The following is a 24,081-nucleotide window of genomic DNA, read 5'->3' as shown; positions in this document are numbered from 1 at the left end:
GGTCCCTGGTGACAGGGTATAGCTTCTCGGAGGGCAAGTACACACTTTGTCCAAGAGTGCTCTCCTGGACTTCCTCACTCAGGAACTCTAGCAAATCACTCTCATCTTACCTCCTTTTGTGGATTTAATGTCAAGTAGCAACTACACTTGAGAACCTCTTTATTTTGTGTTCTAGTCTGTCACTTGATTTGAAGTACAGCTGGCTTTTGTCATAATGAAGTCATTTTCAGGCAGTGAAGAGCACATCATTAATAGAACCAGGTTTTACACTGACACAGGAGGTAGGGCGGCATCATCTTTCCATATGAATCGCAAAAACCCTGAAAAGGCAGAGCAAACTCCACAACTAAAGGTAGAGAATCTAAGAGAAGAAATGGTCAACAGAGCAAGGAATGGCTTAGTCAAGAATTTTTTAGATCTGACACCAAAAGCATGATCAAAAAAGGAAAAAATTGATAAATCGGACTACCAAAATCAAAAACCTTTGCTCTGCGAAAGTACTGGCAAATCACATTTTTGACAAAGGACTTGTATCAGAATGTATAAAGAACTCTTGGAAGTCAGTAATAAGAACCCATTTTTTTAAAAAACAAAAAACCAAAAAATCTAAACAAGATACTTCATCCAAGAAGATATATCCATGGCAAAGAAGTACATAAAAAGATGTGTGGAAGGGGAGGAGGGCGGGGGGTGGGAGTGAATGGGTGACGGGCACTGGGGGTTATTCTGTATGTTAGTAAATTGAACACCAATAAAAAATAAATTAAAATAAAAAAAAGATGTTTGAAGTTATTAGCCATTAAAGAAATGCAGTTTAAAGCCAAAACGAGATGCTACTACAAATGTATTGAATTGCTAAAACTAAAAAAAAAAAAAAAAAAAAAAAAAATCAACGGCTGGCAAGGAAACCCTCAGACATTGCTGATGAGAAATGCAAATGGCACAGTCGATGTGGAAACAGTCTGACAGTGTCTAGGTTTAACATACACTTACCATAAGATCTAGCAATCTCAATCCTACATAGTAAACCAAGAGAAATAAAAACTTGTTCTTATACAGAAACATATATATTATTGTTTATAACGGCTGTATTCCTCATTGTCCAATGCTGGAGACAACACAGATATCTTCCACTGATGCTGTGGGGACTTCCAAGGCGAGGATAGAAAAGGCAATAATATGGCTTCTGCTCAGTTTCCTCTCTTGACATGTTCACTCACGGAATCTAGCTGCCTTGCTCTGAGAAAGTCCAGGCCACACAGAAAGACCACGTGGAAGGGTCCCTGAAGACAGCTAACATCAACCACCAGACATGTGAATGAAGAAGCCCCTTCAAGATGGTTCCAGAGCCAGCCCCACCATCTGACTATCTGCTTGAAAGAGCCCCAGCAAGAACCACCTAGCAGAGCCCAATCAAGCCCAGAACCATGACAGATAATTAAAAGTGATTGTTCATGCTGCACACCATTAAGTCTGGAGTGGTCTGCATATAGTAGCTAATTTAAACACTTAGTATCTAAGAAACAAGACTTGAAAGTTGTATTACAGAAACATGACTGTAGGCAGGGCAACCATAAAAAGCTTTTAGAGAAATGTTTCAGCAGATGAACAATTTCAGCAATGTAGGTAAGATGTATCAGAGGAAGATGACAATTTCCACTATACAGACAAGATGTATCCAAGATATGGGAGAAGCCTGAGGCAGAAAGTAGATTTCTGGAACAAGAGCCAAGGCAAACTAAATAATTTTTTCCTAAACTGATTTCCTAAACTAATACAACCCTGGTTGAAATATGCATACTATTATGATGAAATCATAAACACAAAGACTGTTAGAATAGTTATTACAACCAGGTAGGGTAGGGGTGCAGGGGGAAATGAAATGAAAACCCATTCATGTACATCTTCTTAGGAGAGGCAATAGCCTATTTTTTGACCTGGCAGGCATAGTGGTTCAGTTTACCCTTATTTGCATTCTGATACAAAACTGTATGCTTTTCTTGACATAAACAACTATAAGAATGGCCTTACCAGTATCTCAAAATACTCATTAAGCTAACCCAAATAGTTAACTCCATCAACCGTAGAATGGATAAACTGTGGCATGTTCACACATTAGAATGTAAAACAGAAACAAAAGTAAATAAACCACAGCTACATACAACAATGTGTAAAACATCAATTTCTCAGGTCTGAAATATCTCTCAACCTGGCTGCACTGTGCAGAGAATGGGGAGCTTTAAAAGTCTGAGAAGCAAGCATTCAGGGAGCACTTTAGCAAACACTTGGAGAAAAGTCAGTCTGAACCAGGTGACATTTGGGATTCCTCGAATCTGTTACTCTCAGAACATCCAAGCCACCAGGCCAGTCACAACACAGAGGCCAAGGTTCCAGGAGATGCCATTTAAATACAACAATCATCAATCATGATCAAAACCAGTGCATCTCATCGCAACAGAAACACACACACACACACACACACACACACAAACAAACAACAACAACAAAAGAAAAAAACACAAGACCATACGTCAATAATTTCATTCCTGAGAGTTCATTTTCCTGGGTGGCTTACTTAGAACTTAGTAATAAGTGAGCGAAATAAGCAAACCTAGGATAAATACCCAATTTGGCATTCACGCGGACCTCCCAACTGCTGCGCCAATACCATGTCACTGCAGAAAGCTCCCTGGATTTCCCTGGTGGGGTCTGTGTCAATCAGAACAAACTCTTTCTCTTAGGTGTTTTCACTTAGTACCACTAGCGTTATAGTATATAATGTAGAAAGGTTTCCAAACACCAATGCTTGTCATCATGACTGATTTTCACAGGGTATCGGCTTTTTACCATCAGTCCATGGCATTTATTGTGTATCCCACTGTGTTTTGCTTTGATCTCTTAAAAGGCTCTTAATTATCACTTGACTTTCCATCTGAAGAGCAATGTCATCCATGAAGAGCCACAGTTCAGGGAACCCTCTCTTGAGTCCTGGCCACATGGCAACATAGTATTCTCTTGCCATTTCCATGGGACACTTCTACCATTTCCTTAAAATGAGAGCAAAAACATTTTAAGACTCCAAATCCTGAGAAGATCCAGTGTTAATATCCTTTAGCAGAATCTTTTCTTACACTGTATTGAAAGAGATGACACAGTTTATATTCCCTAACCTCTTTCTGGATATAAATGGATGATAGAGTTGTCCCTTGTTGTTAATCCAGCCATGGGTTGGGGTTTGTAATATAAGTTGAGATCCTTATTTCTCATTTCAGTTGGCAACTCTGAATAATCCAAACCTTCCCTTAAAACTCTAAAGAACCAAGTTTTTCACCTCTACGTTTTCAGAAGAAAATGTCATCATAACGTTAATACAAGGTAAGAGCAGCATCAAGGAAAAGACAATGAACTAGCTTCTGGAAACACAAACTGTTACGTCACATAGGGATTTTGTATCTCTAACTCTTTTTCTTTTAACTAAGAAAACTGGCAACTTGTTATAGCTGTTCATTTTTAAAGGAGGCAAGTCTTTTAGGATATAAAAGTAGCAAGCAGAGGCACCTGGGTGGCTCAGTCAGTTAGCATCTGTTGATTTCAGCTCAGGTCATGATCTCCAGGATCCTGGGATCGAGCCTGTATCAGGCTCCATGGGGAGTTTGCTTGAGATTCTCTCTCCCCCCCCCCCCCCCCCGCTTGCTTGCTCTCTCTCCAAAATAAATAAATAAAATCTGTTTTTTAAAAAAAGTAGCGAGCATTTATTTAAACCACAACATTTATTTGTACCAGCATAAAATGTTTTAGATATATTAATCCCTATAGTCTTCACAATAACTCCAAGAGGAAGGCACTATAATTTTTAAATAGATACTGTGAAATACTTCAAAAAGGTGTAAAAGAATAAAAATAATTGACAGATTTGAAGGATGTCTAGCGAGCCCCATAATCTACAATGTGGAAAAAGCACAAAGGTAAAAGCACAATAATCCAGTGAACAACATGTTAATTATCTGTAGTATATCCGCACACCACAGTAGTGAAGATTTACCCCTAATAAATCTAACAAACACTCAGAGGTTCAAAGGAGGTATTTCATGCAAGAACACAGTCTTGCCACTCTGCACACTTTCTGTACACATACGATGGAATATGCGCTCTTGTGGAAAGGATGGTAAAATTCCAAACCAAAGCAATATCTTCCTGACATATTCATTTGAGAGCCTTTCTGGGTACAATTTAGACTTTTCTCCTTCACATCGAGTTTGAAAATGGAAGTGGGGTGCTTTAAAAAGTCTCAAATATTATGGATTCGCTATTCCTTCCTGCTATCCTAATTTATATTGCGGTTTAATTATATTAAATATAAATATAACATATTTATATAATATATATATTATATATTTATATTTGTCCTATTATTAAATGATTAGCTGGACCACTCACCAGCTCTGTAAGGTACATGACAATCTGAAACACTTCACAGATGACGACATGACCAGAATCCTAAATAGATGATCTCTAAATTTTTTGATCATTCACTCTTAACTGAAAAATATTTTGAACACAAACCTCCACAAAATCTGTTTATCTATAAATTATATACATGTGCTACTATCTCAATATATTATGTTCAGTGTAAAACACACACACACAAATAAAACAGATGTAAAATAAACATAAAACAAGTTCTACTCAGGGTGCTTGGGTGGCTCAGTTGGTTAAGTATCTGCCTTTGGCTCAGGTCATCATCTCAGGGTCCTGAGATCCAGGCCCCCTGCCATTGTCAGGCTCCCAGCTCAGTGGGAAGTCTGCTTCTCCCTCTCCCTCGGCCCCTCCCCCTGCCTGTGCTCTCTCTTATTCTCTCAAATAATAAAATCTTAAAAAAAGAAAGAAAGAAAAAAAAGAAAGAAAGAAAGAAAGAAAGAAAGAAGAAAAGGAAAGAAGAAAAGAAAGAAAGAAAGAAAGAAAGAAAGAAAGAAAGAAAGAAAGAAAGAAAGAGAAAGAAAGAAAGAAAGAAAGAAAGAAAGAAAGAAAGAAGAAAGAAGAAAGAAAGAAAGAAAAAGGAAAATCAAGTTATACTATTTTCTTCATGTTCCCCAAAATATCATCAACTCTTACATCGGAGTCCACCTGACCTAGGCTGGAAACCACTGTTTATACAACTGTTCACAGACACTTTAGGATGGAAAGCAGAAACCGGTGCTCTTCACACCTGATTCCACACTCCAAACAGTACTTCATCCTTTGGCAATAGAGTGGGCTTAGAGAAACAGAGCCTAGATCGGGAAAGAACTACACTAATACCCTCGAAACAGCATTGACCAACATTAACCCACACTTGAAACTCTTTTCCTTAAAGTGTCAGGCTCAGGAACGTCACTGAGTAAGAAATATGAAAACTCGAAAATATGAGTCTGAAGGGAATGAGCTGCTCCCTGAGCTCTCATAAGCCAAGTTTAAATTCAGTGATGCATGTTGTTGAGTCTTTAGAGGATTGATGAGACTAGCTCCTCTTAAAAATCTCCTGGGCACAAGAAAAATCTATGTATATAAAGCTATATATTCTCTTAGACTCAGCTCCACCACCTCTACACCCTCATCACTCCCCGCCACTCCAAATTACAGTATAATTACACTTGTAACACACAGGCTCACAGGCCTTTGAGAGATCCCATCATAAAGTTAAGATGATCTGTTGAATTAGCAGTCCTCCCTGTTACCAGACCTGCAACGTTAACATGGATGCCACATGCATGACCCAATCCTCCCAACTTGGATAATCTGAGAAAAATGGTACTTACAAATCCCCAGATACAAAAGATAATGGCTTGGAGTGAGTGAAATGAACGAAACACTCAGAATTTATAGGAATCCAGAGAGGATTCAGACACGAATTGTGAATTCAGACATGAAGCCCCGCATTGGGCTCTGCATTCCGTGTGGAGTCTGCTTGAGATTCTCTCTCAGCTCACATTCTTGCTCTCACTCACTCTCAAAATAAATAAATAAATAAAATCTCTTTTAAAAAATAAAAGACAATCCTAGAGTACCTGGCTGGCTCAGTCAATAGAACATGCGACTCTTGATCTCAGGATTGTGAGTTCAAACCCTACATTCATGTAGAGATTACTTAAAATCTTGAGTCACCCAGGTGGCTCAGTCAGTTCAAGATCTGCCTTCAGGCTCAGGTCATAATCCCAGGGTCCTGGGACCAAGCCCTGTGTTCAGCTCCCTCCTCAGTAGGGAGTCTGCTTCTCCCTCACCCTCAACCCCACCCTGTCACTCACGCTAACTCTCCCAGTGCTGACTCTCTTACTTTAAAAAAGTAAAATAAAATCCTTTTAAAAATCCCCTCATCCTCCCAGAATAATGATCTGCTCCCCTAGAGCAGCTCAGTGTCCCTTGAAAATCCTTTATTCTGAGCCACTAGTTTGATTCAAGAGCTTCACATTAGACAGCATGAACAAGACAGACATAGCCCAGCCTTCATGGAACTTCCATTCCAGGATCACAATGGTTTTAGGGACCCTTAAGAAAGGATGTTTCTAACTCTGATGACTAAATACAAGATAAAGCTTTGAATGGGCCAATTAGGAATTATGTTCACATAGAGATACACAGGAGCCAGGGGCTACAGTGGGAAAATCCATCAATGCATATGACAAGTATTACCCTATTTGCTAACGAACTCCAGCTCCACATATGGCCCATCTAATCTCTCCTTTTGTACTTCCAATGTGTCTAATTCCTCTATTCTCTTTTCCATAATTCATACCCAAATGAGAAAATAACCAACATTTTTGTAAAACCTCTCAAATTCGGAGAACAACCCAAATCACACTGAGATTGTGCCACTTTGAATCCTTCCAAATGACCATGCCATTGAAAGCCAGACTGTTCCTTCATGGAACATGCTCATACTTCTAATAAACAGAAATGTTCTTCCAATATACTTTGTTGTGATTTGATTGGCAAAATACTATTAATACAGGCCATCTTATAGGACTGACAGTAACCTCTTTATATAGAAGATGGCGCTAATTTGACCAGGAAGAATCATGGGGAAAAAATTACCTCCTCAAGAAAGGGAGGATAAACTTCGAAGATCAGGGAGAGAGAGTTCTGAAAAAAGTCAAAGTATGTAGGCATTAATAGAAAAGAGGACATCTAGAGAAACAATCCCAATCCCCACTGTTAATAAGCCCACTGCAATTGAAAAAAGAAAAAAGAACAAATTTCGAGAACTCCTTAATTTTTTCATAATTATTATATACCAAATACTACAATAGTAATAGTCTTATATAGTGTAAAACAAAAAAATTTTAAAATGAGTCAACAATAAACATAAATAGAAGCTCTATTTTTTTTTTTTTTTTTTTTTTTGCAGCTCATCTTACATTTTTCCTTGGGTACATACATCCTGCATGAGAGGCCACTGATCTAGAGCAAGCAAGAGTCAGCAAACCACAGCTCACGGTGTATATTTTTGTAAATAAAGTTTATTCCAACACAATCACATTCATCCAATCACATGCTGTGTAGAGTTGCTTTCGATTTATAACAACAGCAGTACATAATTGCAACAGCGACCGTCTGCTCCATAAAGCCTAAAAAACTTACTATACTATCTGGCGCTTTACAGAAAAAGTGTTCCACCTTTTAATCTAAAGTCTCAGTAATGAAAAACATCCTTCTAGCCCTTAACCAAGTAAAAAAGTAGATGATTTATGAATACAGCATTTACTGACAAACTGAAAATTCTCCAGCTAAGGAATTAGAAAAAATCTGTACAAAAATTCTAAGTTTTTCTTTTTTTAAGATTTTATTCATTTATTCATGAGAGACACAGAAAGAGAGGCAGAGACACAGGCAGAGGGAGAAGCAGACTCCCCGTTGGGGGAGCCCAATGTGGGACTTGATCCCAGGATGCCAGGATCATGCCCTGAGCCAAAGGCAGACGATCAACCACTGAGTCACCCAGGCATCCCTGAAAATTCGGGGTTTTGACAAAGTTTCTCAATTGTGGATAGGATTCTACCTACTGGGGATCCCTGGGTGGCTTAGCGGTTTAGTGCCTACCTTTGGCCCAGGGCGTGATCCTGGAGTTCCAGGATCGAGTTCCACGTCAGGCTCCCTGCATGGAGCCTGTTTCTCCCTCTGCCTGTGTCTCTGCCTCTCTGTGTCTCTCATGAATAAATAAATAAAATCTTTAAAAAAAAAAAAAAGAAAAAACAAGATTCTACCTATTTCTACATATTTCAAGTAACTGTATTTATTAGTAGCTTCCCTAGATACAGTTTCTATCTGCTGATAGATTAATCACCAAATTAAGTACAGGGGATCAGCTGGAAAATTTAGCACTGCCACTGTGAATAACCTATTAATGGTGTAAAAATCATTAAGGAGGTAACAAAGAAAGTGAGAGACACACCTCAAGTTGCCCCACACAGTGTCACCACTCTGCTCACAGTCTGTGGACCCCGGGGAAAGCCTGAGATGCTCTTCTTCCTCTCCTCTGCCTGTCGCTCCCCCCTACTTGTATGCTCTCTCTCTCTCTCTAATAAATAAATAAAATCTTAAAAAAAAAAAAAAACCTCTTCCCTTTTCTAACTACGGATCTGCTTAAATCTGCATTTTCTTAATTTACTTCAATCATTGCCACGTATCACAATAGAGTGAGTGCAGAAGCAGACACTGAATCTGGCAGCCTTCTATTAATTCAGAAGTTAAAGAGATCAGCAAAAAGGTAAACTAATGCACTCTTCTGGCTGACTTCTGCGTGTTGGAAAATATTTTTCATAAAAATGGTACCTGTATGTATTAGCACATAATAGGTTCATTAACATTTTTAAATGAATTAATATTTTTAATTTTCATTTTAATTTCTAATATGTTGAGTACCAAAAGATTCAACCCACACAAACAAAAGCTCAACCGTTTTCAAGAACTGTAAAAGGATCCCAGGGCCAAAGACATGGTGATCTGATACAGCAGGACTACCCACTCTTCTTATTCTACGTGCAATTTTCTTTTTTTTTTTAAGAGATTTTTTTCCCCAAATATTTTATTTATTTATTCATGAGACAGACAGAGAGAGAGAGAGAGAGAGAGAGAGAGAGGCAGAGACACAGGCAGAGGGAGAAGCAGGCCCCATGCAGGGAGCCCGATGTGGGACTTGATCCCAGGTCTCCAGGATCAAGCCCTGGGCTGAAGGCGGCACTAAACTGCTGAGCCACCCGGGCTGCCCTACATATAATTTTCTATTTTAATCGTAAAAAACCTGCAGAGCAATTTTTTTCTCTGTTTCTCAGTTCACTTTTTCATGAGCGACAGAGGAAACACAGGCAATTACTGTCTGCAATTCCAGCTGTCCAAATGGCAAAAAAAGGTACAGCCAGAATCCCAGGATCCTCTCTCTCAAGTCCAAACAGGGAGGGAAGGTTCCTCAGGCTGAGGTTCACTGGGGAACGGCTAATACCTGCCACTTAAAATAAGTAGCAGCACATCCAGGGTGGTGGAGATGGGGATACACAGGATAAACCACCAGCAAACACACTAGGGCACCACACAACTACATCAGGAAGCAAAAGAACTTCAACAGACTGAATGAAGAGCCTTCTTTGGGGCCTGATCACACTAGTCACAGCCTTAAACGCATGACAGTCAAGATCTTAAAACCTACCAGTCTCTTAAATAGTGTGCAACACGGTTCACAGTTTCACTATCATTATCACAAGGCAGATATTGGCACACTGACTTCCACCAGGATATAAACATATATACCCTAGCAATCCCCAATTCATGAAGAAATTAGAAACTAAAAGTCATTTCTTAGAACTGCAACATAAAATTTTCTTCTAGAAGAATGTTCTAATGGCAATTAGGAAAATAATACTATATCATATATACAGGGCAGATGATCAAATAGACTTGTGGACTGGTACAAGGACTTAAGAACTATATTGTTTCCAGAGTTTCTAACTACAAACTCTGGATTTGATGTATACACATGCACTTCATTCCCAAATGAACATATCTGAAACTATTACTTGAAAGGCCAAATTCAGACAGTCTTAGATTCTCCTGATTTCCCTTCTAACAAGGTTTTCTGGAGATCACATATGTCCATAAGCACCAACAGAGAAGTAAGGTTCTAAAAGCAGAATTAGCTATAAAAGGAAGGAAAGATGGAAGTAGCCTACCTGTGGTCAAGATGACTGAAGTCTTGTAAATTCAATTCCCTGGTGTCTTGTGTCAGATAAATTGTATCCACATCCTGTCAGAAATATAATTCAATCATGTGAATAGTCCACATAGATGATCAGAGAAGAGGAATACAAAGAGAATTAGATAATGATACAGATTTTTCACATTTTCTGAGAAAGGAAGATTTAAGCAAAAAATGAATGGTGGGGGCGGGGGAGAGAAAGAAAGAAAGAAGCCAGTCAAACATTGGAATATTCTCCAGGAGTGTGTGTGTGTGCACACACACACGTCTGCACACAGATACACTTACCCATTGTACTTCTTCTCTGTATGAAAATCCAAGCCAGTCACAAACACAGGCATACATCTGAGAAAATCCACCTGAAACACAGGACAGAAATGTGAGAGGTTTTCAACTAACTGATTTATCTTAAGTTAAAATTTAAAAGTTGAAATATGGCCGATGTTGACAATGCTGATTATTCTTTCTGTTTGGGAAGACAGCAAAGGCTCCCCCCCACCCCCCCGTTCTATAGTAAGTACATAGCAGCACGCAATACAGCTTAAATATAGGACTTCTGTCCACCAAGCTAAAGTCTGTGCGGTACTAATTACACCTTAAAACTAATTGTACCTTTACAGTAGCATACTAGGAATAGACGTAACTTCCTGGCAGGGGGACATCTATGCAGCCATTTATAATTTGGTTTTAAAATGCATGCTCACCACAGGGGCCTTGCTCAGCCACAGTCTGGCTGTCCCACAGAGCCTGGAGACTGGCCAGTCGCTCAGATGGCTCCATGGAGACTTTTTTCATGATTCGCCTATAAGATCAACAGTAACAATAAATTTCAAAAATTCAGGTTTTTGCACAGCACGCAGAAATCTATTTGGTGATATGCCTTTTTTATTTTTTTGTTTTTTGATATGCCTTTTTTAAAATCAAAGATGGGCACCACTTCAATTTTGGTAAACATAATTCCATTTTTTGAGTACTAAGAAGCTGGAAATCTACAGGAACTTAATAAACTTCTTTATTTAGCTCCCTTTTGTAAGCGTTGGTATTACCCAGCAATGTAAATCATCTCTATGTTATTTACTTGTTTTGTAACATTCGATTGTATTAGAATAGTTAGAAAACAGTGTGTTCTATTTAATTATTAGATTATGTGTATACTAAATATAAATCACTAACTTTCCAAAAATTAAAATACAAATCTCCTCTTTCCATAATACCCCATATGAATGTCCATCATGGGAGAGTATGCTCCTTTTACTACCTCTTTCCCTCCTATGACCACAGCTCCTCTGGGCTGGGGAGCACACTCAGCCCCCATTCTCATGCAGAGCTAACAGAGTCCTGCCAGCATGGAGAAGCAGGACACGTTAGTGGTTACAAGCACAGCCAACCACGTCCAAAATTTCATTATTCATAGAACTAGCAAAGTAGGAGGACCTACCGTAATTGTGAAAAAGAAAGAAATTAATACCTATGAAGTGATTAAAACAATCTCTGATGCCTGGTAAAGTCAGATGTTAGCCGATGCTCTCATAGGTACACCACACAATCATCATGTAATGAGCAACTTATGAATCCATTAATTCACCCCCAAATTTTTATTAAACATCTATAAGTGCGGCAAGAGCAGCTACCAGGTACTAAGCATACAGCAGTGAACAAAATAGGTATTGTCCCTGTGTCCCCAGTGAGCAGTCTAGCATGAGAACCAGACAAATAAATAGGCAGCATAAAAGGAAAAGTCTTAATACAGGAGAAGCATCAGGTATGGGGACAGCAGAGAGGACACTAATTCTCTGGTAGGAGATCAATGGAGGAGTAGGGAGTTTGGGAACGGTCTTCAGTACATCACACAGCTATGCTAAACCCTGAAGAGGAAGACAGACTTAATCTCGGGTGAGGGTAAGGGGGGAGACCAGGAGCCAGGGAAGGTGTTCCAGATAAAGGGATGGCAACTTCATGGAGGTGAGAAGGCTTGTGATCGCTTCCAGAAACGACACATAGTTCAAAGTGGCCAGTAAATGCCATGTGACAGGGAAGGGGAAACAGAGTCCAGGGAACGAAAGAGGAACCAGGTTACAGGCTCCAAGGTGAAATTACAGAGTTTGGATCTTATTCTCAGGGCAATGAAGAGCCATGGAAAGCCTGCAGGTGCACAAGACAGACAGGTACTGGAGAGGACTATCTGGAAGGCGAGGATGGGGGGCAGACATTGGAAACAGATAAGTAACTTGGAATTAAACAGAAGCCCACAGGATGGGTAAGAGCCCCATGAGAGTGAAGGTCATGAGCTTCTGGTGGCCCCACGTGGACCAGCTGGGGGACTCTGTCCTGTCACTCTCTGCAGCCCAGACCTGTGGCCAAAGGGGGCAGCTGGTGCGCGTGGTGGGGCCACAAGCTCTCCAGGCAGGCGAGCCAGAAGAACAGCGGGACAGACGGACCTGATGGTACTGCCAGCGCCCAGCTGGAGGGTCGGACACAGCAGGATGGGCACTTGGGAAAGGAGGGGGGAAGCCAAGGGATGGATGGTTGGGAGGCCCTGAAAAGATCCAAGCACTGCTCCTTCCAGGGAGAGAAAAGTAGAAGGGCTGTGGTCAGAGCAAGATGAGCAAATTGTGATGTCACCCAAGAAGATGCTGTTCCATGAGGTGCCGGGGTCTGGGAGCAGCCCTCAAAGTAGGGGGTAGGGGAGGTCATAGGCTTCGAGGAAGGGTAACAGTGGGTCAGAGGCACCCGTGATCACAGGGGGACCTGGGTGCAAAGTTGGCGGAGTTAAGATCCTGTTATATCGAAAATATTTTCATCTTCCTTTAATGACTTAAAAACACTTTTGCTACATATAATGTTCTCAAGTCATCATGATGAATCTCGATCCCCATGTAGAGTATTGGCAGGCAATGTTTCCAGGTAGCTCCGTTTTCTCACTGGACGGATGCCAGATAAGATGTGCTTGTTCTATGCTTAGACGAAACCTCAAATACATAACAAAGTGTTTAAATACTAATGTTCTACTAGCACTGAAAATATTTCTACTTTGCAATTTTTATGATGGAAGCATAATCACGTACAACCAACAGATGTCAATTGTCACGAGTTCCTTCAAATTCTTAGATAAATGCATGAGGTCTGCAAGTGCAGCACGATTTTTCTGTTTCACCTGAGAATACCTATGATTAAGCCCCATTATCCTAAAAGTTCTCAATTTGGGAGTAACCATGGGTTTAAGAAGACATTCACACTGAAAGGGATATTACAGAATCTGGCCATTTGGAATGGCTCATCTCGGTTCAACACTACCCTTCTAGAACTGTAGTGGCATTATATTCTGGCTACAAGACATGCAACGAGAGACCAGAGCGGTCAGAAGCTGCCCCAAGCACTGACACAGCTAGATTAAGTGAACTCTGGATGCACTGAAGGACACTGGGGTCAGACTTCATCTGAGCTCACATTTGTGTTCTATGATTCTTGCTTCATCTCAGCAGGACTGCACGGCATGCTGTTTCAATGACACAGCATGAAGTGAAGTTAGTCAAAAGCAGGAAGAAAATAAGGCAAAAATCTTTGGCAGGAAGCTAGTGGGATCAAGTATAGGAAGGTGGCAGTCTAGGATTATAGGGACTCCTCAGGGCTGAGTCAGAAGCTAAAGCCTCAATTTTGCTCCCAAAACAACACCAGACATTCCTGTTCAGGGGTAAGGACAAGTCAGCTGCAGAGCAAGAGAAGCAGCAGCCAGTATAGACGTGTGTGCAGCTGCTGCCCCTTGACCTCCAAAACCCCTCTTGGAAGTTATCAGTCTGAGCTTTCCCAAGCAGCCCTGCTCTGTGACAGTTCTCCTCTTGCCTTTGCCAGGAACTAGGACACACTTAGATTTCAGGAACTGAAGACGTCTCATGAAACAGGTGCACTTATTTCCGTAAGAGATAAAGTTAGAAGAACTAAACTTCCAGAAGGTGGGAAGCGTTCACGTGCTCTAACACATGCTCAGAAACAATAAATGGGTTAGAGGGGAGATCCCACCGCTGATCCCCATTGTTTTCTGCCTGTAGCTAAACAGTGGCAAGAAGTCCACGTGCGCACCCACAGGGCACAGCTCATACATACACAGGGAGAGAGAGTGTCATGGACAGACACCAAGGACTTGCTGTCAGAATACCTGTCATGACAGGTAAACCAAAATCCTAGCGAACAGACAAAGCCCATGGCTCACTCGCAGGCACTACTGCATAGATGGATCAAGCACACCTGCATCACATGAGTCTAATTTACAAAAAGGCCCAGGAAGACAGCGAACCAGATGACCAGCATGCCAGCTCTCTGTGCAAATCTTGGGCTTAAATTGTGGACCCGGAAAAGCTGTAAATTCTTTTAATCCACTTAATTGCTTTATTTAAAATTCAATTTCAAAGCTCCTACGCAATAAGGAAGTTTTCTCCAGAACCACAGAGGTTTTACTGACGGGAACCACACCCCAACTAAATGCTGCCTCCGATTTAGACAATTGAACAGACTATAAAGCACCCTTCTTTTGTTTTTACAGAAACTCCTATTTTTTTTCTTCACAATAACCTCACCTACCTACCTCAATTGGCTTTGACTTCCTATACCGGGATCTGCAATACCATTTTTATTATGGTATCAAAGAAAGCTTGTCCTAATACGCGGACACTAATACTCAGGCAACTTTCAAATGTGTCACATGTATGACAGAAGAATTCAGCATGCGGAAATCCTAAGGGAAAAAAAATCATGTTAGAAGGCTACCATTCTGTCCCCCGAAAAGGATGCTATTAGGTACATTTAACAACAACAATAAAATCAAATTAGAGAAATGCATTCAGCTTCTGTGTAAACATATAATAAAAAATATATATATCAAACTTCAAAGAAGCTCCCTACAAACACCACCAATGTCCTTTTGGATGGTACAGGCTTTCCTCTGGGGCCATTGGGTAACTGACCACAACAACCTGTACTACAGATAAAACTTCTGGAACACTGCCAAAGCAGTTTACATGAGCTAATTTTAGCCTTACCTGCATTAACAGCATTATTCCCATTTTACAGATGAGGACACTGAGGCATGGAGAAGTGAGTTAACTTGCCTAGGATCTCAACCCCACTAAAGTCTCCTGACAACCTTACACCTTGCAGCTGTACCTCAAGGCTCTCCCCATACATGTTCATAACGCAAAACCTAGGACTGTTTCTTCCTGAAGCAGAACTACCATTTTACTCTAACGTTCAAAAGTCTTTTCAGTAGCTCCCCAGTACCCATCCTTGAGGCGTTTGCTCACAGTGACATCTGCAGGCTCCCAATTCCTACGTTAGGCAGGCAGCTGTCTCCCACAGGCACCTGCTCCTGCCATTTCCCCACAGAACTCTACCAGACCCACCATCCTCTCAAAATCCCCTCTCTCAAAAAAAAGCAGAAAGCAAATACAAATCATACATTATTTTCCTGGTGTCTCCAGTTAAATGTGACTTTCCTTTCTCTGAAATCTGAGGATTCTCTCTCTCCTCACTATTACCCATGGAACTTTCTTATACTGCCTGTAGCCTATAAACTTTTAGAGAGCAGGAAACATTTCACTCCTGTATGCATGCCTGAGGGAGTCCTTTAATGAACATTTTCTAAATGAATTCTACTGTGCTCTGATGACTTAATTTGACATTAAAAAAAAAAATCTAGCATGGTTTTGGAGAACAACCAAGGGTCTCAATATTAGAAAAGCTGAAGGCTATCACACAAAACCGCTTTTTGAAGAGAAACTACAATGCAGACACTTCTGGGAAAACAGATTAAACAACATTTACTTACAAACATTTCCCTAGCTTCCTTAATATCACTGTCTCAAAGGCCAGGCCTCCAAAGACATTCAGTTTCGCAGAGCGTAAGGATGAGAGCAGTCACAGCACAATGCGAACGGAGATCTGATTTTTAAATTTAACTTAAATTTTCTTCTTGCATCTTTAAATTCCCTCTATATTTTGAAATAAATTTTCCTTATTTAATGGGAGGAGGGTAAATGTCATTTTGTAAGGGAAAGAGAGAGGAAGTGACAAATACCCTAACATATACATATGGTGGGGGAGTGGTAAAGAGTGGACACTGGTGTGACTATTGACTTTAATTAAAATTCTTCATTTTTTTCCTATCTGCATTCTCTGGACTGTCATCAGGAAGACTGATTATACTTTGTATATTATTTATACCCTGTTTTTATATTTGATTTTGATCATGGATGTAATTTCACAATTATATTTGGGTAAAACCAGAAATTCAGATCTTTGCAGATAAGTTTCATTCATATATAGTCAAACTTGGGACTATCCAAGAACTGATGATCTGAACCCAGGGCTGCCCAGGCTGCGTTTATCCTCCGGATTGTCCTGGTTCCTGATAATACACTCATCAGATACTCCCCTGTCCATCTGCCCCTACTAGGAGAGCCCCAAGCAGGGAAGGAGACGAGACGATGAGGGCCAGGGACCCAGGGTCCCCACCACAGGTTCAGGTAATACATCTGATGAGACAAATGACTCAAACCAGGTTAAGGATTCCAAATATAGTTTCTTTCCTAAGTTTTTATTTTAATTCCAGTTAGTTAACATACAGTGTTGTATCAAATACAGTTTTATATTCTTCAACTTACTATAAGCGGATGTAGGACATTCCGGAGACATATTTTATTTTGCACATTCTCCATTATTTATGTCATTATTTACTGACCAATCTAACAAGGCACACAAGACAAGGGATGGAGAAGAAAGGATATAATCACCCACCTCTCCACCTGCCCCCCTCACCCCCGTCAATCGATAACCAGCACCAACATAATCATCCATTTCCCCTGCTAAAATTATGTAATACAATCTAAGGAACTTCCAGAGTAAAGCAGAACATGCAAATCACAAAATATTACAGGTTTATTTTGACAAGCTAACGACGCACAGTGGGTAGGAGAGCAAAATAAAAGCCAGGTACATTTACATTCTTTAAATTCTCTGCCAAGTCAAGTTCTCAGTTACAATCCATGCCTTCTTGCACATCGGTGGCTTCATCTGAACTGCCTCTGAATCCTCTCCCTGCTTCTCAGGTGGAGCTCCACACACCCAGCCTGCACCCAGCCACCACCTGCTCACGCCCAAGCACTCACTGTCTCATCTGCTCCGTGTCACCTCAGCCCCCACACCTGTGGATGGAGGACAGGACCATGGTCTTCCAAACTCCATGTGCTCCTGAGTCATACCGCCCAATGATGCATAAGGCACATGATAAGCATAAAAAACCTCAGTGAGGATGTACTATGTGCCAAGGACTAGGGATTTAAGATGAATAAAAATGCAGACTTTGCTCGAGTAGCTCCTGGCCTAGAAGGAAGCTCAAGTATGTGGCATGCATTCTGTGTCCCTCTTACCTTCTCAAGGATAGTGTGGATTTACTACCGCCATTTCCAGCAACAATCTCTTGTGTTCTCTCTCTCTCTCTCTCTCTCTCTCTTTCTCTTTTACTGGAGCACTCCCCTCATTATAGCCATGTGCTTTAGTATCTCCCATTCTGAATGCAAACAAAAACTCCCTGTAATTCCTCCTACCTCTTTAGCTACCTCCCATTTATCAGTTCTCCTTGGTAGCTAAATGTCTCTAAGAAGTTTCCCACACGTACACATCCACTTCCTCCCTTCGGAGTTCATCCCATAAGCATGATGGCCCTCCTCTCCCTACCAGAACCCTGGGACTGCTCCAGTCAAAGCCACCAGTGCCTTCACCATGGCCAGTTCACCAGCAGCCCTCTTCTCTCAGCTCATTCGACACCCAATCATTCTGCAGTCATCACTCCCTGCTTCAGAAATTCTCCCAGGCCCTGGTCTCCCACTGGAATCCTGTCCCGACACTCTCTTCGTGGTTCTTCCTCTTTCACTTGTTCTCACTGACAAGACACTTTCTCTTCTAGGTGCATATCTCTCTCTGGATGATCTCAAAACAGTCGTGCATGCAAGACTCTCTACACTAATGATTCCCACACTGGCTATGTCTCCAGACCTAGACCTTTCCCTTAGAAACCTAGGAGTCATCCTTGGTCCTGCTGTCACCCACATACCAAATCCATGAGTCAGTCCTGTACCTACAATAACTGTTCTATCTTCCACCTCCCAACCTTATCTCTAACGTCACTGCCCTACTCCTAGCCATAGCCATCACTCCCCTAGATCATGGCCTATGTTCTAACTAGCTCCCCCCTCCTGCTCTTCCCCTTCCCACTCCCCTCTCTCTTTAGCAGCAAAAATAAATGCTATAAACCATATAAGGAATCATGTCACATCCCTACTTGCATGTGACAGTGGCTTCCTAGTGAGCCAGCACTAAACTACAAACTCTTCCCCATGAGGATCTATGTACACTGACCAGCACCTATGCTTCCAGCCTCATCTCATGCCAGTTATCCCCTCCCACCTGCATTCTGCTCATTCCCAGACTCCAGCCACCAGGTTCTCTCTCAGTTCCTCAAAGACACCAACCCTAGGCAGGCGAGACAGCATGAACAGGTCCTGAGAAGGAAAGGCTGTCTGCCCTCTTCAGTTCAGGTTCTTTATCTTCCAGGGGGGTTTGTTCAAGGTATCACGGCCACATGGAGGCCCTTGCAGACAGGATTTTATTCTTTCTATTAGTCCTGTATGGACAATCAGTTGTAAACATTTACTCAAATTTACACTTACTTTATTGATGCAACTTCCCAGTGTAAATTCCACATTGCCCAGGGCCCCAACATTTAGCACCCTGCCATCTGCAGCAGAAACTCAATAAACACCCACTGACTGTGTAAGTGTGCAAATAAACAATTGTAACACAACATGATAGGTGCTAGCAAAGGAAGTGATCACAAAGCTTTATGGACACATGAATAAAGAAACTCTTTAGAGATCTGGGCTATGTCATTTGGAGGGGGAGTCTGTCTGGATTAATAGTGTATATGAAAGCACCAAACACAGGCCGGACCATGGGGCCAGACGGCAGTGGTCTGCTACACCAGGCTACATGGCATAGAAGCTACTGGATAATTCTGGTGACTGCGAAGAAAACCAGTTGTGAGGAGGAGGACTGAAGACAGAGACATTGGCAGGACAGTGTGGCCCTGGGACAGTGAGAGCCTCTGAACCAAGGCAGTGGAAGCGACAAGCCAGATGAGTACCAGACCAGGAGATACGCATGAAAGGAGTTTGGCAATTAATGACGTGTGTGAGTTAAGGACAAGAGACTATGTAAATGACAAGCCACTAACTGAGACAGAATGTCAAATCCAGACAGGCTTGGAGGTAAAGCTGCTAAGTTTACAGGCCGCATCCTGTGTGAGGTGCTGCTGGGGTCATTCCTATGCAACGCAGCCAGTGACAGAAGTGAAGATGAGGCTCACATCTCACATGGAGGTCACGGACTTAGAAACTCGCCTATATGTAGCGGTGGCTTCCCTGGAAATGGAGCTCATTATGTCATGCTTGATTAATACTTGCTGCCTAAACCTTCTAACAAGACGTTAAATGGAGAAGAGTGAAAACATCTTTCTTAGACAATTTTCTCTGGGAAGGAAAAATAGTAGAATCCAAACCCAGAACACAACTGACAATTCCCTCAAAATGCCTAGAATATTAGGCAAATAAAACTGCACTTTAAAGAAAGCAGTTCTTTAAATATTTCTCTGAGGATCATATAAGCCCTGGATAAATAGGCTGTGCTTAATAATGTGCTTATCTCATCAGTGTTAACTCAGAATGAGAGGAAGTGTGCTCTAAGGAGACGCTCGTGCAATGTCACATGACTAACATCATTGAGGGAGAATGAGCTGTAGTGACTGCTAACTCATGATCACCCCAGATAGTTCTCTGGTGGCTCTAAGGATGTTCTTAGTATTTCCCCCTCGCTGCCACTCATCACTCCTCACTTCATCCCACACCCTTGCCCACCTGCACCTCTCCTGCACAGACACGAGAGTGGGTGTGGCCAGATAGATGCCCCAACAGCTTGCCTTTAAGGGACTTCATACCTAGACATTCCAGCCAGGCAGGAGGGAGGGGCAGCCCCTGCTCATCTCTTCCATGCCATGGGAATGAGGCCAGGGGATGCTCTAATCCCTGAGCAACCAGCTCGCCAGAGACTCAGAGGAGCAAAGGGAGCCCAAGGCTGCAGAGAGGAGGAAGGCCTGGGTGAACAGCCAGAAAGCATGGGCCGCCCTCCATGCTAGCATATGGCAAAAAAAAGAGAGAGTCCAGGGCAGAGCTGTTAGAAGAAACTAGCAGGTCTCAGAAAGCCCGAGAGCAGATGGAAGCTACTACGTCCAATGAGCCACCTACAGGCACCCAAGGCTTGAAAGACACAGGCTAGGTTTTCCTGCTTTGCCTCTTACTTTATAGGCGGAGCATCAGAGTAATATGTTCCATGAAGGGCAAGTCTCCAAAATTTCCCTGCCGCTCCCACCAAGCAAGGTACACAGTTAAGCATCATCTACGTGTCTCTGTGAGGCTTCATGGCCTCCTTGCACAGGGCGAGTAGCAGGGAAAGGAATTTTTATGATCTCTGTACCATCTCCTTCCAGCAGGAAGGTATTTTCACTCTGGACTATTAATTTAGGGAGCTTTTGGACATAAGGATCCTTCTGCTTTTTTACCTCATCCAATCCAACCCCCACCCTTCCAACAACTCACACATTCCTTAAGGACAAACTGTCACCCAAGCACATAATCCTAATGAAAGGTGCTTAACAAAAAAAAAAAAAAAAAACATGAGGGCAGGCACAGGGATAATTTACTAATATTCCTAACACATGTTTCAGAAAACTCAGAGAAAAAAAAAAAAAAAGGAAAATGAAGCCTGTCACTCTTCATGAATGCTAGACCTGAGCCCCTTGGTACTCCCCTACCAGCCATAAGAAGTCACACGAGGGTACACCCCAAGTTCTGTCACAAAGGTTTCAGTGTCATGAGTAGAGTCTAAAGGATGGCCAAACCCTTCATGGCTCAAGTCTTGAAAGTAGAGAATGAGGCAGAGCCCCATGGAGAATCTCAGATTTAAACCACAAAGACCCAAGGGAGGGTTTGCTATTGAACGTTGAAGCGAAGATGGAAGCATGAGCAAGGCCCTGAGGGAAGGGGCTATTGGAAGGTATATTCACATTCACCAGTCTGAGGAGGAAGTTCTCTGCTTTCCTCACCCTTCCTCCCCGACACAACCCCCCAGCACTCACACTGGGGAGAGGCCGGGAAATATCCTCCGCAGACAGGTGCCGATGTGAGCCAGCACTTCGCTCACATCCTCGGGCGACGCCATCTTCATGGAGATGCTGTACTTCTCGGTTTCGACCACCATCTGCAAGAACCGAGTTGGACACTGCTTAATAATCAGTCCAATTCCTTGAATCTTTGGTTTTACATTGTGTAAATGATATATGTATGTATATATGTACGTGTATATGTATGTGTATATATATATGAATATATATGAATACTAACAAAAAAAATATATATGAATATATATATTTTCACATTCATGCTGACCTATACGGATACAATACCAGCTTTTTAAGGACCACTTCCTTAAAACCATACTCTCAGTTAAGACCTGAGGAACTGTTTGGGTAGAGGGTGGAACAGTTGTCAGAAACATCCAGAAACTGGAACAAGTGTTTCCAAAAGCAAAATTCAAATAGACTCCCCCTCCTCCTGTGTGAGGGAGACAGGATATTCACATTCACACAGGATTTCTCCTTTTACCAAGATTTTGTCTGGAGACGCGGTCTTATCAAGTCTCTTAAATATCCCTACTCTCCAGAGTTAGTAAGTATACCTCCTTCAGTGAGTAGCTGAGGGCAATCTCATCATCACTGTTATTGTTTTTTGTTTTTTTTTTGGACATGTTTTAAAAACAAGACCCCTTATGAGATGTTTAAATGAACTGTTAAAACCTTTTGCCTGGCAACAAAAGAAAAATAAAATGCTTATAAACATTTCAACTCCTCTAAAAAGAGAGAATTCTCGCAAAGGATTATCTGACAGGAACAAGGTCATAATGTTCAGGGCTAGACAAAGAATCATTCCAATTGGTGCCTGGGTGACTCAGTGATTGAGCATCTGCCTTTGGCTCAGGTCATGATCCTCCCAGGGTCCTGGGGTAGAGTCCCACATCGGGTTCCCCATAGGGAGCCTGATTCTCTCTCTACCTATGTCTCTGCCACTCTTTTAAAAATAAATAAATAAATAAATAATCATTCTAATTAACTGCTGAGAAATGTCCAAAGCTTACCACCAAAAAAGTTGACACAGAGGTCACAAAGCTAGTGTCAACTAGCTGAATGTCAACATATAGTTGAAAACATGTATAGGTCAACCTGAAAAAGGGGCAGGTCGCAAAGTACAACAGGTTGTTTATTCAAATAAAAAGAATCAACTTCACTTTAAAAAAAAATGCTGTTATCTTGGATCTCAAAAATATTCATGCCAAATGCAATCCCCTTGGATTTTCATTGCATCAAAAGAACCTCCCATGTTTACTTCCTGCTTGTATTTAACTTGTACAAAAATATGAAGGGGGGCACACTACACTTCATGTGCAGCTCGCCAATTGGATTAACAAAGTGAGTGGTTTTTAGCTTTGTTTTAGGCTGTCCTAAAATTTGCTACATTAAAAATAATCATCTGTCTTCCAAAGTGTTTACATTAAAAGGAGAAGTAATGAGGGGCGCCTAGGTGGCTCAGTTGGTGAAGCGTCTGCCCTCGGCCCAGGTCATGATCCTGAGGTCCTGGGATGGAGTCCCACATCGGGCTCCCTGCTCCGTGGGGAACCTGCTTCTCCTGTCCCTCTGCTATTCCCTCTGCTCATACTCGCTCTTTCTCAATAAATAAAAAAATCTTTAAAAAGGGGAGGGGGGAGTAACACAATTTGTCAAAATGAAGAGACCAGAAAAGACTTACATGATCTGAGACCTTAAAACATTACTTTCCCGCAGCACCCCAAAGGGATCTCTGACTACACACCACCTCTGCACCAGTAGGTTGGCTCTCCATATTAAAAAAAAAAAAAAAGAAAGAAATTTTATCCTTTCATGCATTGGTCTTCTAGAAGGTGGCCCAGGGAATATTTGTCCCCAAAAAGGCAGCAAGCATTGCTGTACCTGGAGGTAATTTACTGTTAAACCCCAGGATACCTCAAGGAAGTATCTTGAGCAAATTAAAGCTGCTCTCTGCCATTTGGCTCAGATATTCTGTGGTTCTGTGGGCTCATATCTGTGCCTATACATGTTTTAAAAAGCCAGAGACTTAAAAAATAAATAAATAAAAAAAATAAAAAATAAAAAAAAAGCCAGAGACTTGGGACACCTAGGTGGCTCAGTGGTTGAGCATCTGTCTTTGGCTTAGGTCATGATTCCAGGGTCCTAGGATCAAGTCCCGTGTTGGGCTCCCCTGGAGAGCCTGCTTCTCCCTCTGCCTGTGTCTCTGCCTCTCTGTCTCTCATGAATAAATAAATAAAATCTTAAAACAAACATACAAAAAGCCAAGACTGGGATCCCTGGGTGGCGCAGCGGTTAAGCGCCTGCCTTTGGCCCAGGGCGCGATCCTGGGGACCCAGGATCGAATCCCACGTCGGGCTTCCGGTGCATGGAGCCTGTTTCTCCCTCTCCCTGTGTCTCTGCCTCTCTCTCTCTCTCTCTCTCTCTCTCTCTCTGTGACTATCATAAATAAAAATAAAAATAAAAATAAAAAAAATAAAAAATAAAAAATAAAAAAAGCCAAGACTTTGGGAAGCAGCCTTTGTGTCTGTGCCCCACACCCTGCCACCAACATTCTCCCCGAGGGTAATTACATCTTTCACTG

The 24,081-nt window shown here is 41.7% G+C and overlaps 1 protein-coding gene across 5 annotated transcripts in view; it reads right to left on the bottom strand.

The window, feature by feature from the left end:
* CARMIL1 (capping protein regulator and myosin 1 linker 1) overlaps positions 1-24,081 on the bottom strand; it is a 311,565-nt gene that overhangs the window by 156,292 nt on the left and 131,192 nt on the right. For all 5 annotated transcript variants that reach the window (XM_025442784.3, XM_035710597.2, XM_025442806.3 and 2 more), the window contains exons 5-8: positions 21,459-21,580; positions 10,927-11,024; positions 10,511-10,581; positions 10,197-10,270 (exon numbers count right to left, since the gene is read on the bottom strand). In XM_025442784.3, coding sequence (XP_025298569.1) covers positions 10,197-10,270; positions 10,511-10,581; positions 10,927-11,024; positions 21,459-21,580 — 365 coding nt within the window. The remainder of the gene's footprint in view (positions 1-10,196; positions 10,271-10,510; positions 10,582-10,926; positions 11,025-21,458; positions 21,581-24,081) is intronic.

Source organism: Canis lupus, chromosome 35 (assembly GCF_003254725.2).
Source record: "Canis lupus dingo isolate Sandy chromosome 35, ASM325472v2, whole genome shotgun sequence".
Lineage (NCBI taxonomy): Eukaryota > Metazoa > Chordata > Mammalia > Carnivora > Canidae > Canis > Canis lupus.
Note: the sequence above shows the minus strand (reverse complement) of the source record. Positions and strands in the feature narration are given on the sequence as shown.